This window comes from Lagenorhynchus albirostris, chromosome 5 (assembly GCF_949774975.1).
Source record: "Lagenorhynchus albirostris chromosome 5, mLagAlb1.1, whole genome shotgun sequence".
In the NCBI taxonomy this organism is placed as follows: domain Eukaryota; kingdom Metazoa; phylum Chordata; class Mammalia; order Artiodactyla; family Delphinidae; genus Lagenorhynchus; species Lagenorhynchus albirostris.
In genome coordinates this window covers 11,046,238-11,062,917 of record NC_083099.1, presented here as the reverse complement: position 1 = coordinate 11,062,917, position 16,680 = coordinate 11,046,238, and the positions used below count along the sequence as shown (strand labels likewise).

The window sequence follows — 16,680 nt, the reverse complement described above, 5'->3', positions numbered from 1 at the left end:
AGGAATCCCCTGGAGTTTGACGCTGGCCGTCGCTGGGACCCAGCGGGAGCTTCTTCCCCATTCTCTCCTTGAAGTCACTGAAGGCAGGTTAGTTGGGGTTTCCTACACCCCGGCATTGGGTTCGGAGAGCAAGTACCCAAAAGGAGCCAGGCAAACCAAGCTGTATCCCCCGACCGATTAAAAAAATAATCTATTGAGGTGAAATTCATATAACATAAAATGAACCATTTCAAAGTGAACAATTCAGTAGCATTCAGTACATTCACAATATTGGGCAACCACCACCTCTTTTTAGTTCCAAAACATTTCCATGATTCCAAAGGGAAATCCCTTCCTTAGTGTCTCCAGCTGTCCCCTTTCCCCAGCCTCTGGCAATGCCCAATCTACCGTCTGTCTCTATGGATTGATCAAATCTGGGTATTTCATATCAATGGAATCGTACAATAGTTAACCTTTATGTGTCTTCTCTCACTTACTGTGATGTCTTAGAGCATGCATCCCCTTTTATAACTAAGTCTCAGAAGTCACCTAAGGTCACTTCCTCCAAAGTCACAGGCCCACCCAGGTCCACAGGAAGGAGACATGGACCCACCTCTCAGGGGTGTCAATGTCAATGTCATGTTGTAAGAAAAGCCCGTGGGGGGCTTCCCTGGTGGCGCAGTGGTTGAGAGTCTGCCTGCCGATGCAGGGGACACGGGTTTGTGCCCCAGTCCGGGAAGATCCCACATGCCGCGGAGCGGCTGGGCCCGTGATCCATGGCTGCTGAGCCTGCGCGTCCGGAGCCTGTGCTCTGCAACGGGAGAGGCCACAACAGTGAGAGGCCCCGCGTATCGCAAAAAAAAAAAAAAAAAAAAAGCCCGTGGGATAAGGAATCTGCCACAGCTGACCTGCCCAGTGCCAAGTAGTTACCCAAGTTGTTTCCAAATGCCTAGTCCAGGGACACGAAGTGAAGGCATTAGGCACAAACAGGACTTCCAAGGGACTGCCCGAGGGTGTGCAACTCTCACAGCTGACATGTGATAAACCATGAGCTTAGATACGCAAAAAACATTTCTTTTTATTTTCTACTAACCGGACTTAGGCAATTTCTGTCTTGACCCCTGCTTCCTAATGGCAGAAACCTTCCAGACAAATTAGACAAATTCAGTGATAGCTTAGTCATCTCATCTTTAAATCTGTCGTCCATGCTTGTCCACCCTCCCGTCGCCCTGGGGTTGATTTTGAGCTCCAGGCTTCTGTCGGGGAGGTGGGTGGGGAGGGAGTGCCCCACCTCGGGCTTTAGCTGTCCTGCGTCGGTGTTCACCACGATGCACTTTCACTGGTCGTGGCCTCTGATGCGGGGCTGGCACGCTGACCCCAGTGGCCTGCACCTTCCACGTGGCATCTGCTGAAGTCCCACGTCTCCTGGCCCCCATAGCACAGCACACGCTGGTGTGCTGATGGGCTAGGGGTCTCCATGGAACTGCACCCACCACCTTCTGCCTGGGTCCCCAGGGTACCACCTAGACCCATCTCCCGGGACCAAAGGTGGTCAGAGGGTTCCTGAACTCCCAGGGCAGCCAGATGGGAGGTGGGCAACATGCCCCCTGCTCTCTGATTCCCAAACAACAAGCACGGGATTCTCTTCTTCCAGGAATTAACCCCGAAGGTGTAAAGGTGGACACGAGGTCCTTCTCAGGGATCTACCTGCACCTTTGTCTCTTGGTCTCCCCACGGGCTCTCTCTTCTCTCCTCAGGGTGGAGGATCTTCTCTAGTTGGACATAGAAAATACTGGCTCTGTGAGGGTGATCCCTCATCTTAGGCATAGGCGGCGGCTTTGTCACTCAAACTTTAAAGCTCAGAGTCTGGTGTCTTCGTTCTTGGCTGTTGGGCCATGTTGTAGTCAGCTCAGTGGTCATAAGAAAATACTGCATGTTGGGTGGCTTAACCCACATTAAATTTATTTTCTCACAGTCCTGGAGGGTAGAAGCCCAAGATCAAGTTTCTGGCCAATTTGGTTTTTGGTGAGAATTCTCTTCCTGACTTGCACACAGCCACCTCTCCCTGTGTCCCCACAGGACAGAGAGGGGGTCCTGGGGTCTCTTCCTCTTCTAAGGGCACCGAGTCTATCAGATCAAGGCTCCCCCCTTATGACCTCATGTATCCTTAATTACTTCCTCAGAGGCCCCATCTCCAAATACAATATACGCTGGGAGATAGGGCTTTGCCATGTGAATTTGGGAGGGACACATACATTCAGTCTGTAACAGGCCAATACCAACCTTGGGCCTTGTATACCCAATGGGGAAGTTTCATGGTATTAAGATGTAACTATGAGGGGTCGGGGTGCAGAGCCAGATAGATTTCACCTCCTTCCATCATAGGTATGAATCCTGAAAGTGCAGAGAGCTTTGAATGCTTTCTAACCTCTTTCCTGGTCCATCAGCCTCTTCTGAGCACCTGTTTCATGGCAGACACTCTAAGGGCTGTGGACACAAAGAATTGAAAGAGAAGTTTCCAGACCTCTTCGATTTATGGTGTGGGGAGGGTAGTAGATTGGTGAGCAGTATGAGGAGTACCGGACAGAGGGGCCCACAGGGAGTTAAGAGAGGTGCTCGCTTGAGGGAACAATTTATTCTGCTCCAGCCGAAGCAAAGGGATTCTATTGAAGAGAACAGACTTCTCAGAGGACCTTTACCCAACCTGAGGCAAAGGCACTTTGACCCCAGGCATCAATCCTCTCTGGAACCTTCTAAGCCTCAGGGCCTCTCTGATGGCCAAGGTCTCTGTAGGTCACCGTGACCTACCATCGGCCAAAGTCAGCGCCAGAGAGAGCCCAGCCACCTTTGCCCTCAGCAGCCAGTCCTTTCCTGGGACCCGGCTGCTACCTGGGGCCCCACGGAGGCCTCAGCCTCCCTATCCAGGGCCCAGATCCCTCCTCACACACATTCATACTTTTCTACCCATGTCTTCCCCACCCTGAATACTCTGACTTCATGGCTTCCCTCATCAGTCTGGTGAGAGAGCACGAAACAAGGAATTAGGACAAGGTTTGGTATAGACTCTATACAGATGCTAAGAAAATTCCAGAAAGGGTATCATCATTTGTATACTTGCAAATGATAGTATTAAGGAATATTTACTGAACATATATTATGTGCTTAGCTAATGCTGTAAACATAGTATACATATTAACTCAAACCTTACCATAATTCTGTAAAGCAGTTATTGTTACTAATTACTGTTATTAATCCCATTTACACGTGTGAAAAGTGAGGTATATAGAGATTAAATTACAGATGAAACCCCCAGAGGTTGCCCAGTTCCATAAGGTTGTTAAGAGGTAGATCCAGGGTTAAAACGCTTATGGCCTGGGGCTTCTCTGGTGGCGCAGTGGTTGAGAGTCTGCTTGCCGGTGCAGGGGACACAGGTTCATGCCCCGGTCCGGGAAGATCCCACATGCCACGGAGCGGCTGGGCCCGTGAGCCATGGCCACTGAGCTTGCGCATCTGGAGCCTGTGCTCCGCAACGGGAGAGGCCACAACAGTGAGAGGCCTGCGTACTGCAAAAAAAAAACCCCAAACCAAAAAAACCCTTATGGCCAGCCTCCTGAAACATCGCTCTTCACGGCTCTGATCTGCTGTGTTTTTTTTTTTTAATTTATTTACTTGTTTATTTATTTTTGGTTGCGTTGGTCTTCATTGCTGTTTGTAGGCTTTCTCTAGTTGTCGCAAGCAGGGGCTACTCTTTGTTGTGGTGCGTGGGCTTCTCATTGCAGTGGCTTCTCTTGTTGCGGAGCACAGGCTCTAGGCACACCGGCTTCAGTAGTTGCAGTGCATGGGCTCAGTAGTTGTGGCTTACGGGCTCTAGAGCACAGGCTCAGTAGTTGTGGCACATGGGCTTAGTTGCTCCACAGCATGTGGGATCTTCCTGGACCAGGGCTCGAACCCGTGTCCCCTGCATTGGCAGGTGTATTCTTAACCACTATGCCACCAGGGAAGTCCCCTCTGCTGTGTTTTAGATACAGTCTGTCATCCCCAGATACCCACGTCAGTTCAGGACATGGTTTACTGCCAGATGCATCATGAAAAAGCACTTGATTTTCAGAGATCTTTGGATTTTGGCATGCACATGTGCTTTACATGACATTTCTTTTAATCCCCACAAAACCCTATTATGAAACACTATTACTGTACCCGATTAGAGGTAAGGAAATTGAGACCAGACAGGTTATCTGTATCATCCAAGATCTTACAAATCGTGAGTGGTAGAATTGGAAATTGTATCAAGTAATAACTACACTACTGGTTTTCAGTATTGTGGTATAACTTAGTATATTTAATAACCTAAAGGTCAGTAGTTTTGTTAATGTAAGACTATTTTCTTAGTAATTAAAAAAAAATCTGAACTCTGAGTCACTCACTCCTTGAGGCATACCCAGAGTTTGGCTGCATTAAAATTTGTTCTTTTATGGAGGTTCCCTAAAAAACTAAAAATAAAATTACCGTATGACCCAGCAATCCCACTACTGGGCTTATACCCAGAGAAAACCATAATTCAAAAAGACACATGCACCCCAATGTTCATTGCAGCTCTATTTACAATAGCCAGGTCATGGAAGCAACCTAAATGCCCATCGACAGACGAATGGATAAAGAAGATGTGGTATATATATATAGTGGAGTATTACTGAGCCATAAAAAGGAACGAAACTGGGTCATTTGTAGAGATCTGGATGGATCTAGAGACTGTCATACAGAGTGAAGTAAGTCAGAAAGAGAAAAACAAATGTCGTATATTAACACATATATGTGGAACCTAGAGAAATGGTACAGATGAACCGGTTTGCAGGGCAGAAATGGAGACACAGATGTAGAGAACAAACGTATGGACACCAAGGGGGGAAAGTGGTGGTGGGGAGGCAGGCGGTGGTGTGATGGATTAGGAGATTGGGATTGACATATAGACACTAATATGTATAAAATGGATAACTAATAAGAACCTGCTGTATAAAAGAATTTTTTTAATTTTTTTTAAAAACCAAAAAACCCCCAAAAAACAACAACAATGAAAATTTGTTCTCTTTTGAATAAAGAGATTGTGGTTCAAAAGCCTCTGGCTCCATCCTCCCCAATTAAACCCTTCTGAGGGATGCTGTTGCCATCTTCATTCCCTCACTTGGGATTCCAGCTTTCTGTGTTTTTAATTCATGTGTATTTCCCCCAGAGCAGATGGGGACCTATCTACTTCCAGAGTCCCTGGGGGATTCATCTTAGAATTGGGGAGGGGGTGAATGGTCACGAAGCAAACAAGAGGGTGAGATCAGGGGTGAGGGAAGAAAGAGCACTGCCGGTTTCCTTGGTCCATGCCTGGTGCTGCCGGCCTTAGGGCATCTTATTTAACCAAGGTCTTCTTCCCAAAATCTCGCCAGAGGGGCCTCTCCCTGAAGGAGCAGTACCGGAGGATGGGGTATAAAAGGCCCAGGCAACCAGAACTCTCTCTCTCTTTTTTTTTTTTGCGGTACGCGGGCCTCTCAGTGCTGTGGCCTCTCCTGTTGCGGAGCACAGGCTCCGGACGCGCAGGCTCAGAGGCCATGGCTCACGGGCCCAGCCGCTCCGCGGCATGTGGGATCTTCCCAGACCGGGGCACAAACTCTTGTCCCCTGCATCGGCAAGCGGACTCTCAACCACTGCGCCACCAGGGAAGCCCATAGAGCTCTCTTTTCATGAAATACTGGGATTTCTGACATGCTTGCTTGGCTCCAGTCTTGAGATCTGTCTGAGCCCTGAGTTCACTCTCTGGGCCACTGGAGCGCCCCCTACCTGCCATCCCCCCACCGCTCACCAGATGCTCCAGGTTCTGAACCTTTCTACATAGTCTCACCTTCTCTCTCCAGGAGCCCTGTGCTGCCCGGCGGGGTCGTGGCCATGGACAGACACTACTTCCAAAACACTGGAGCGTATGACCCTCTCATGTCACTGAGGGGTGGCGAAAACCTCGAACTGTCTCTCAAGGTACTTCCTGGGCCAAGGGAGGCCCAGGTGGGTTCTTTGGAGCCCTGTGTCCGGTCACAGCTTGGAGGTCAGGGCTAAGGCTTCGGGCAAATTACAGAGTCATTATACGTAGTGTGTCAAACCCTCATTTCTCCCCCTTTTTCATCTCTCTTGAGTTCACCCCAGCCTCCTTCTTGAACTCGCCTGTCAAACCTGCCCTTAGGAAAGGGCGAGTTTTCAGTCATCTCCACCTGAGTGCAAAGCTTCCCCTACGTTCTCCATTCCCGGCACCCTTAGCATCTTGACAGTTTTCACAGCACCCACTGGCCAAAGCAAATACCAAGCAGTTCTGTGCATTGAGTAGTTTGGTCCAAAGAACTTAGTAAGTATTTGTCCGAACAGCTTAGCACCCACTGGGCGCCAGACAGTTTCTCAAACCTTGGAATCAGATTGGACCCGCCACCCTCATTTCCTGTTCCATGTTGATTTTTAACCTGATGCAGCAACCACTGAAAACCCACCCCAACAAAGACATATATCGCTAAAAGGGCAGTGATCTAAGGTTGAAACAATGAATTGCCTTGAACTTGTACTTTTCAGAACACAGATGTCACTGTGTTTCTCCTGAACAATGAAAATATCCCACGTGGCCTTTTGAGTTTGCTGCAGCACCCTGCGGTGCCTTGGCACCCAGTTTGGGAACCCCATCGGTTTGGGTTCTTGGTGTGTTTTGCTTCATGTACTGCCTACCCTAGGCATGTTTTCACTTTCCTCTTTATTCCCAAGTGGGGAATAAAAGGCTTCCTGTCAGATGAACTTCAGGCATTTGGGAGTAGGAGGGAGGGAGTGGAGAGTAGAGAAATTTCCAGAAGTAGAAAGATTCTGGTTGAGGAAAGCTTGCTTTGACCTCCACACAGATGGCTTCTGGTGCCTTTGCAGCAGGAGACTTCACAACCTTTTAGAAATTCCCTGGCCACTAGGTATACCCTCTTCCCCGAGGAAGCAGCCTTGGGAGAATCCAGGCGCTAACTACGGCATGGCTGCATCCTCTAAGTGCTGAATCTGGTCACGTGTTTCAGTAGGGGTGGGGAACCACAGGTAGTGGCAAGGGGTGTGAGCCCCTCACACCACGAGTTCTGACCCAGGACAACCGCCCTCATTCTCCCCACCTTGTCCCTCCCCAGCCCAGAACCCTCAGATCTGGAAACCCTGCTCCATCCTGAGAACAAGAACCATCGTTCTCTTCTGTGCTCATGATTTCTGGTGCATTTTGCCAGCCCCTCACTCCCCACGTTGCTGGCGAGGAGTACAGAGGTGTTGATCTTCTCCTTTCACTGCAGACCTGGCTCTGTAGGGGCTCCGTCGAAATCCTTCCCTGCTCTCGGGTGGGGCACGTCTACCGAAATCAGGATGCCCACTCCCCTTTTGACTGGGAGGCCACCCTGCGGAACAAGGTTCGCATTGCTGAGACCTGGCTGGGTGCGTTCAAAGAAACCTTCTACAGGCATAGCCCGGAGGCCTTCTCCTTGAGCAAGGTAAGGGGAGAGACCGGCAGGGTCTTCTGTGCCCACCCAGGGCCACCAGGTGGAGGCTGTGCAGGACCACCTCCCCTCCCGCCTGGAAGGGCAGATAGAAGCTTCTGGCTAGTACTTCCATGAGTGGCCCCTGCCAAGTGGCTCCTCTACCTGGCGGGGTTGTCCTCTGTCTCTTCCAGCATCTCCCAGGGGCATCATGGCCTGGAACCCCCTGATGTCTGTAGGGGTTCTGTCATCACATCTAAGGGGTGTGATCCTTCATCCCGTGGCCGGAGGAGAGGCTGGGTGAGGAGTGAGCGCTGCAGTGGGTCTCCAAGGGCCCTTTCATCCCAGGCAAAGTGCTCAAGGCTGTGAAATTACCTAAGATGTGAAACAAATATAACATTGATTTACAGTGTTGTGTAAAATTACCCAAGACGTGAAACAAATATAAGTATTTTTTACTATAAAATATAAACATAAAGGACATCCCCAAAAAGGCACAGAAAAATAAACATTTTAAACATTTAATGAAATGTCTGCAAACAGTGCATTTTCACCTGGTCCACTACCACTCAGCGCCGTTCTGATGGCGTGACATGTAAATGCTATTTAATGTGGGACGTGGTTCACAGTGATGCTTGCTGTCCCCCTCCTTCAGCTTGCTCCCAGACACCTCTGTGCTTCCCAGCACATGAACTGTGATGTAAAACCAGCTTTCTCCGTCCTGCCACCTGTGTCTCTCTCCTCCCCAGGCTGGGAAGCCGGACTGCACTGAACGCCAGCAGCTGCAGAGGAGGCTGGGCTGTCGGACCTTCCACTGGTTTCTGGCCAACATCTATCCCGAGCTCTACCCATCCGAACGGAGGCCCAGGTTCTCTGGAAAGGCAAGTCATGATAAAAACAAAGTGCAGAGGGCTTCCCTGGTGGCACAGTGGTTGAGAGTCCACCTGCCGATGCAGGGGACACGGGTTCGTGCCCCAGTCCGGGAAGATCCCACATGCCGCGGAGCGGCTGGGCCCGTGAGCCATGGCCACTGAGCCTGCACGTCCGGAGCCTGTGCTCCGCAACGGGAGAGGCCACAGCAGTGAGAGGCCTGCGTACCGCAAAAAAAAAAAAAACAAAAACAAAGTGCAGAGAGAGAGGAAGAGAAGGGGTTGGGTGGTCTCCCAGGATAGGAGCTGAAGTTCAGATGCTCTTCCATGACCCTGGCCACCCAGTCCCAGCTCAGCAGGGCCTCCTTGTGGGGGGTGGCTGGGCTGCCCCATAACCCATCCCAGGGCCCCTTCACCAGGACAGGTGCTGTCACCTCGTTCAGGAGGCCTGTCCTTAGGGTCACTGGCTTCAGCTTGACCTCGATCATTTTTATGATCTGAGCATGGGACCTTGAGCTACACTGCAGAGGGTGAAGGAGTGGCCGACAGAGGGCATCTTTGCAGCAGAGGGCGGGATTCACTTCTGTGAACGTTGCTTACAGCTCCACAACACCGGACTTGGCTTCTGTGCAGACTGCTTGGCAGAAGGGGACGTCCTGGGCTGTGCCATGATGCTAGCTCCTTGCAGTGACAGCCAGCAGCAGCAGGTGGGTGGTCAGTGTTCTCAGACCTGCAAGGGGTCTTTGCTGGGATGGCCCTCCCTTCCCTTTGGGGCATCTCCTTTCAGTGGTCCCATGTCCCTTGACTGTGCATGGTCCCCCACTCTGACGACCCATTCCCCAACCTGCCCCAGCCCCAAGCCCAAATGTGGACCCATCAGAGAATATGAGCATCTGAGCTCGAGGGACATGGCGAGGCTGTTTAGCCAATGTCTTCATCTGACAGATGAGGAAACCGAGGCTTGGAGAGTGGCTAGTCCAGGGGCTTCAAACTCAGGTGTGTCTCCAGGGTTTAAGTGGATAAAGGAAACAAACACGGGGAGCTGGGCAGAGGCTGTTGTCACAGAGGAGCGCCTGCCCCAGCCTCAGTAAATGTCTTTTGTTTTGTATGAAAGGAGATCCAGTATTACAAGATCATCCAAAAATTTAAAAGACACTGGAAATCCAGAGTTTATGGAAAGGATCCCCATTTTTTTCTTTTTCTTTTTAATCAAAGTATAGTTGATTTACAATGTTGTGTTAGTTTCTGGTGTACAGCACAGTGATTCAGTTATACATATATAAATATATATATATAATCTTTCTCAGATTCTTTTCCATTATACCTTATTACTGGATATTGAATATAGTTCCCTGTGCTATACAGTTGGACCTTGTTGATTATCTATTTTATATATAGTAGTTTGTATCTGCTAATCCCAAACTCGTAATTTATCCCTCCCCCCTTTTCCCCTTTGGTAACCATAAGTTTGTTTTCTATGTCTGAGTCTGTTTCTGTTCTGTGAATATCCTAAGTGAAGTAAGTCAGACAGAGAAAGACAAATATCCTAACATATCTCTTATATGTGGAATCTAAAAAAATGATACAAATGAACTTATTTATAAAATGGAAAAGCTCCCCATTTAAATGAAAAATCTATAATCAGAGGTCAAAGAAAACCTGTGTGCAGGCAAATTTCCACCAGGGCACCTTTCTGAAACATCTGGACCAGCTCAAGATCGTTAGCCAACTAGAACCAGAGATGGAGAAAGTGGGTCACCGAGCAGGCACTATAGGCACAGAAACACTGAGGAATCGAGGGGACCCTGGAAAATGTTACCCATTTGCAGCAGTGCCTCAAACCCATAGCTCGTGACTGTGTTCCTAAGACTCCAGGCTTCTGATGCTGAGTCCTGCCCAGAGTAGGTATGCTGTGTCTTTCGGGCATTTAATGGGGATCTATGGGGGCCAATACTTCTGGGCCAGAGGGGAACTTTAGGGCATCACAGGAGCCTGGGGTGTGTGTGTGTGTGTGTGTGAAGTGGGGAGAGGGCTGGATCTGGGTAGGCAAGGCTCATGGCCTCTGGTGACCCTCTGCCTCACTTGTCAGAGGAGACCTTACACACAGATGGGGTCATCGGGTTTCAGAGCTGTGGCCTCATTCGGAACGTTTCCCACACACAGAGCAATGTGGTTTGTGAAACTCCTTCCACAGGGAGAAAGGCTTCCACTGCATGGTCAGGAGGAAGGCAGAGGGTACAAACGTCCCTGGGGATGGGAGCGAAAGAGCACACGAGCTCTCCTGGGGCGCACTGGAGACCAACTCCATGGATTTCCCGGGGCCTCACTCTGCAGCATGGCTGGACCCTTCGGTACCGAGGAAGGGCGGGGTTGCCCTGTGACAACAAAAGTTTATGGCCCAAAGGGCGACACTGAAAGTGACTGGCAGGCACTGACCACAGGGAGAGTCTCTCCTTGAGCCAGAGGTCCTGCTCGTGGGTACATATGGCCAGAAGGGACCTGAATCAGGTCTGAAATCCACACTGAGTCAGGGGAAGAATCTAGAGATAGAGGGTCCTTCCGGCACCATGTGGGCTCCTTGGATATCAGGAAGGTCTCCTTCTATGTTAGGGTATTTCTTCTCTTCAAATTTCCATCTCAGGAATAACTGCCCAGGTCGTGGGACGTCCCCGTGATGCCGGATGAAGGTTGATGTGTCCACTTCTTATCACAACTTGGATGACAACCTGGAAAGTCTAGCCCGCCCCCCAAACCTTTCTCTTTTCAGCCTGTGATGGGGCCTTTGCATAAGTTGTCCTACCCCAAAGGCCTGTATTAAAAAACAAACAACAAAGTGTAACTTCCTGGAGATATTGATCAAACGAGTCAGGTGAGGCCCCAAGAGCCTGGGGTGAAAGGCAGAACAAGTCTTGGAGGGTCCAGCCCTGCAGGCAGGACTGGCGAGGCTCTGGGACCCTAGGGGAAGGCCCTGGGCCTGGAGGACACCCGGGGAAGCAAGTTCTCAGTATCCATTTGTCCCCTTTCAGTTTTGCCCTTTTACCAATGTTCTAGAACACCCCAATGGGCACTCACACCTGGCACAGGAGGACAGAGAGATAGCTCTGTGATGGTGGAAATAGCTCACCTTCTAGCTGTGTGACATCAGGCAGGCCTCTTGACCTCTCTGAGTCTTGGTTTCCTCATCTGCAACTGGGGATAATGGTGCAAAAAGAATGTTAGCTTTTGGATTTATTTATTTATTTACATTCTTGGTGGGGAGGTGGGGATTAGCAAGGGCTTCTGTATCCAGAAAAATTGTGAACTTGCTAAGCTGAAAGCACCATATGCCATATAAAAAAGAAGAAACACCCTCTTTTATGCATAAGTAACTATGTTTATAACAAAGGGAAATCTCCAGGGGCCCCGAATCCAGAGGCAACTGAAATAGAGTCATAGGGCCATGGCCAAGCTCTCCTGCAGGGTGAAGGGGACAGTTTCTGTCAAACCTCAGGAACCCAGAGGCGTTGGTTCCAAGCAGGAGATAGTGACGAAAGCCCATCTTCAGCCCATGACAGATGAGGGGTTGGAAATGGGACACCCATACAAAGCCAGCTTTGACCTTCACAGAGTAACCTATCTGTGAAAACCGGGACTAGAAAAGACTACCTATTGCCACCAGAAGATGACAAGGAAGCAGGTCTGTAGACAGGTCTTTGCGTTGGAGAAAATGACTCTTCCCTGAAAATTTTTAACCACAAGCTTGTGTCCGACGTGGGTTTAGGGTTCAAATTTATAGGAACTGTGTTGTCTGGGAATCCTCAGGTGAGACTGGCTACCTAACTTGTTGGGCTCAGTGCAAATGAAGATGGTGAGACCTATCACTCAACAATTATTAAGAATTCCTAGACAGTATCAGCATTAAACCAAATATATTACACCAAGAACATTAAACCCTTCTAAGCATGAGGCCCCTGCAGTCACACAGGTCACATGCCCATGAAGCCAACCCCGTCTCCCAGTCACAAAGTTAGCGTAAAAATTAGTTCAGGCTGCATTTAGCAGGAACAAACGGAAAATGGTTTTATCGGGATGTGTTTCCAACCTGGGCCCACGAGCTTCCCGCAGCTAAAGCCCCTCTGCAAAGGAATGCATGATCCAGTCCTACGGAACCCAGGAGGAAATGCAAACCATGAGCGAGAGTCAGCAGATACAAAAGACAGAAGGAAAATCACTTGCAGGGCCAGCACAGACGTCTCCAGAAAGAGATCCACTCGGGCCTCAGGAGTTTCCTCATCTGCCCTTCCAACTGTACCCTCACAAAACACACAGCATCCTTTATGGCCTCACCTATGATACAGTAAATAGAATAATGGAGGAACTTTCCAGAATGTATAAATATGAATGCAAAAGTAGATGGAATGTGGAGATTTCAGAGGCCAGGGCTAGTCCGGCATCATATCTGTGGACTTGACTATGAGATAGGGTCTTGCTGACCCCAGTAGAATCTGAAGGTTGCCCCCAGACCTCAGCCCTATTGCAGTGAGCTCTCCTTCCTTTACCTCCAGCTTTGGAGAGGATCTCCTTCTAGCTGTGCTAACAGCCATTTCCCTCTGTCCCAGCACCTGGATCACATGGGCAGGAAGGAGATCCACTATGGCAGCCCCCACCACCTGTGCTTCGATGTCAGGCGAGAGCAGGTGATTCTGCAGAACTGCACCAAGGGAGGCCCTGACATCCATCGGCAGCACTGGGACTACCAGGAGGTAAGTAACCCAGCTAGGAAGGATTCAGCGGGGCGGCTGGCTGGTGCGTGTCTCAGGCTCTTCCAAGAGGTCAAGTATTACCATACAAGCCTGTGTCCCTGCTGTTGAACTGAGTGACTTGGCACTAAGGCCTCAGGGGGAGGTGAAGCCAACCTTGCAGCAAAGTTAACCACCAGCATCTTGAAATGTACTGATTTGCCAGGTTTCTGTATAGCTCTGGTCTTGATATGGTGGAGAGAGGAGACAGCCTCTTTTTAAAGTTTATTAGCTTAGGTCACAAGTAGGACCATGGAGCGTGTTACAGAAGCAGTCAACCACGTTGGTGGCGTGGTTTTAGGGGCAATGGAAAGGCCTGCCTCCTGTTCCACAACCAGATAGATGAGGATGTAGATCGTTCTTTCTTCCTTTGCAAATTCCACTCTGAGCATTTCATCAGTTTAGTAAGGCTTTGATTCCCATGACTCCAGAGAGAAGCTTGAGATCCTTTCCAGAGGTTATGCATCAATAAAGAGGAAATAGGAGTGTAAGTATTAGGAAATAGGAGGAGTGTAAGTATTTAGGGAGAGTGAGCCGTTTACAGGATTGGGATTGGAAGGTGACAGTATCAACAATAACTGTCCATACATAGTTTTTCCTTCACCTCAAATCCCTTCTGAAATGAGTTAGGGTACAAGTATACAAACAAACAGATTAATACACACATCTTTTAAACATGCCTTTCTTCAACTTTTGCTTGGGAATAACGGGGGCGGGGGGATTAAATAACTAAGCAGAACTCCATGCATCGGTACTCTTAAAGCAGGCTGTGAAAGAGGAAAATCGTATAGTGTAAAACTTAAGCTGAGCTCACGATAAACAGTTGAGAACAAAGCTCTTGGGGCTTTGGTGACAAGTGAACCTAGGCCTCAGGGGGCCCACACATGCTCAAAGAATTCTTAGAAACCAAGTTAAGGCCCTTTATGAATGATCATAAAGGATCATTCTAAGAAAGTCCTCTGGATAAGATAGATTTAGAAACAGCATTTAAAAATAATATGTAAAAGATTAGTGACTAAGATACACCCAGCATCTTTCAGGCATTAAAAAATAAGGCTTTAAAAAAGTATTCTCATTCAGCCATAAAAAGGAGCAAGATATTGTTCATAGCAGCAGTATTCACAATAGTCAATAGGTGGAAGCAACCCAAGGGTCCAGTGATTGATGAATGAATAAACAAAATGTGCTATATACATACAATGGACTATTTTCCCACCTTAAGAAAGAAGGAAATCCTGTCATTTGCTTCAACATGGATGAAGCTTGAGGACATTATGCTAAGTGAAATAAGCCAGTCACAAAAAGACAAATACTGTATGATTAAACTTATATGAAATATATAGAGAAGTCATATTCATAAAAACAGAAAATAGAATGGTGGTTACCAGGCACGAGGGGAAGTGAGGAGAGGGAAGTTGTTGTTTAATGGGTATAGAGTTTGTTTTGAATGAAGAAAAAGTTCTTCATTCAAAAAAGGAGATCTGTTTCACAACAAAGTGAATATACTTAACATTACTAAATTTTACACTTAAAAATGGTTAAGGTAGAAAGTTTTATGTTACATATTTTTACCACTACAAAGAAAGAAAGAAAGAAAGAAATTAGGTACTATTTTGTGCTACAACATGGATGAAACTTGAAAATACCATGCAAAGTGAAAGAAGCTAGTCACAAAAGGCCATATATTATATGATTCCATTTATATGAAATGTCAAGAAGAGACAAATCCATAAACACAGAAACTAGATTAATGATTTCCAGTGGCTGGAAGGAAGCAGGAATGGGAAGTGACTGCTAATGGATAGTACATTTCTTTTTACAGTGATGAAATTTTCTGCAATTAGATAGAGGTGATGGTTGCATATACTTTGTGAATATACTAAAATCTGCTGAGTTGTATTTAGGGCATGTGAATTATATCTCTAAATAAATAAATGGACATTATCAGCACTGTTGGTTAAGGTTGTTTAACTTTTCATAAAGAAATTGATTTTTTTCTTGAAAAGGGGATGGCTACATTCAGTATTAAGTTTGGTAGATTTTGGGCAGGAAGCAGTTATGGTCTTCCAAACATGGCTGACTCAGGCCTTCAGTGTATCCTTAAAGTCTTACTGTATACTGCAGCCTGGTGGCAGCAGTACTAAATTGCAGGATTAACAGAGGGCTGAGATTAAATTAAATCCTTTTGAAAGCAGAAATTTACAAGTACAGTGATAACAATGAATGTCAACAATACAGTATAATGATTGAACATGATCTTTACACTGGCATTTTACTAGCCAGAACTCTCCAAGAAATGGCATAATTACCCAACCACAATAATAATAATTGAATTAATGACCCCAAGGCTCTGTATGATATTTAAATTTTAGGGTTACCTAAATTATATTATATAGTAACCAAAATACTCCAATTCCTTACCAAGCCAGTTCATATCACCTTTATTATTCTCTTAATGATTAGCACAAATCTTAGAAATTTCCTTCTTTGCTGACTGATTGTGGGGGACCAACTCATTTTCTTTTTTTTTTTTTCCTTCTCTCTTTTCAGAATGGAATGATTGTTCACATTCTTTCTGGGAAATGCATAGAAGCTGTGATGCAGGAAAACAATAAAGATTTGTATTTACGTGAGTGTGATGGAAAAGCCAGCCAGCTGTGGCGATTTGACAATGTCAGCACCGTGGATGAACAATGAATGCTACTAACAGAAGGAAAAGAGAAATGTGACCATAGAGGTTCAACTCAAGGGAACAACAGGAGCATGTGCATATCATGAAGGAGACCCTTTGTATTTGTGCAGTGGTGATAGTAGAAACAAAAACTCCACAAATGAATATGGGAAGTCTTTCCTTCCCGTACCTTACTTCATTGACCACTGGCTGTTTTAGAAAAAGAAACACATGGACCCATTGTCTCAATGTCTTCATCACTGGTAGATGATCATTACATGGTACATAAGATTCTTGGGGGTTTTTTTTCCATTGAGCAGTAAATAATTGCTTTTATCTCTGACTAAGGAAAGAGGCCTGGCAACACCTTCAGGATACACAATTCTGATTGATCAGTTTATCTCAAATGGCCTTATCTTGGATTGTCTGTGTCACCAGCCATGAAAATTAAAGCATGAAGAAAGTGCAAAGTCCTGACATCCAAAAACCATTGCAATAGGCTTATGAGGACAAATTTCATGTTCATTGGTTGAGGCATAGCTCAGAGGAAGGAAGGGAAGTAAGCTACTGAGAGAAAATAGGGTTGGAGAGAGCTTTGACCCAATTCTTCAGCTCAGCCTAGTAGCTGAAAAGAGTCAGTAGACCTGGAATAAGATGTTCTCATGTTAATGAGAATTTCCTCAGAACTTTCTATCTGCATTCACCCTGCCCTTGCTGTTCTCTATCTAGATTAACCACAATTGGATTCTCATGCAATATTCTTTTCTTTAATCATTGGTGTTGGGTCAGCTTAGATTGAACACTCCCACTAACAGAAGCGTGTACAGTTCAGAAACTCTCCTGATGCCCTGTTACAGGGTTTGCGCTGA

The 16,680-nt window shown here is 47.2% G+C and overlaps 1 protein-coding gene across 1 annotated transcript in view; it reads left to right on the top strand.

Moving 5' to 3' along the window:
• GALNT15 (polypeptide N-acetylgalactosaminyltransferase 15) overlaps positions 1 to 16,281 on the top strand; it is a 39,723-nt gene extending 23,442 nt beyond the window's left edge. The window contains exons 5-10 of the mRNA XM_060149555.1: positions 5,877 to 5,994; positions 7,314 to 7,508; positions 8,243 to 8,374; positions 8,965 to 9,069; positions 12,961 to 13,104; positions 15,691 to 16,281. Of these exons, the coding sequence (XP_060005538.1) occupies positions 5,877 to 5,994; positions 7,314 to 7,508; positions 8,243 to 8,374; positions 8,965 to 9,069; positions 12,961 to 13,104; positions 15,691 to 15,837 (841 nt within the window). The 3' untranslated portion in view covers positions 15,838 to 16,281. The remainder of the gene's footprint in view (positions 1 to 5,876; positions 5,995 to 7,313; positions 7,509 to 8,242; positions 8,375 to 8,964; positions 9,070 to 12,960; positions 13,105 to 15,690) is intronic.
• Positions 16,282 to 16,680: the final 399 nt, after the last annotated feature.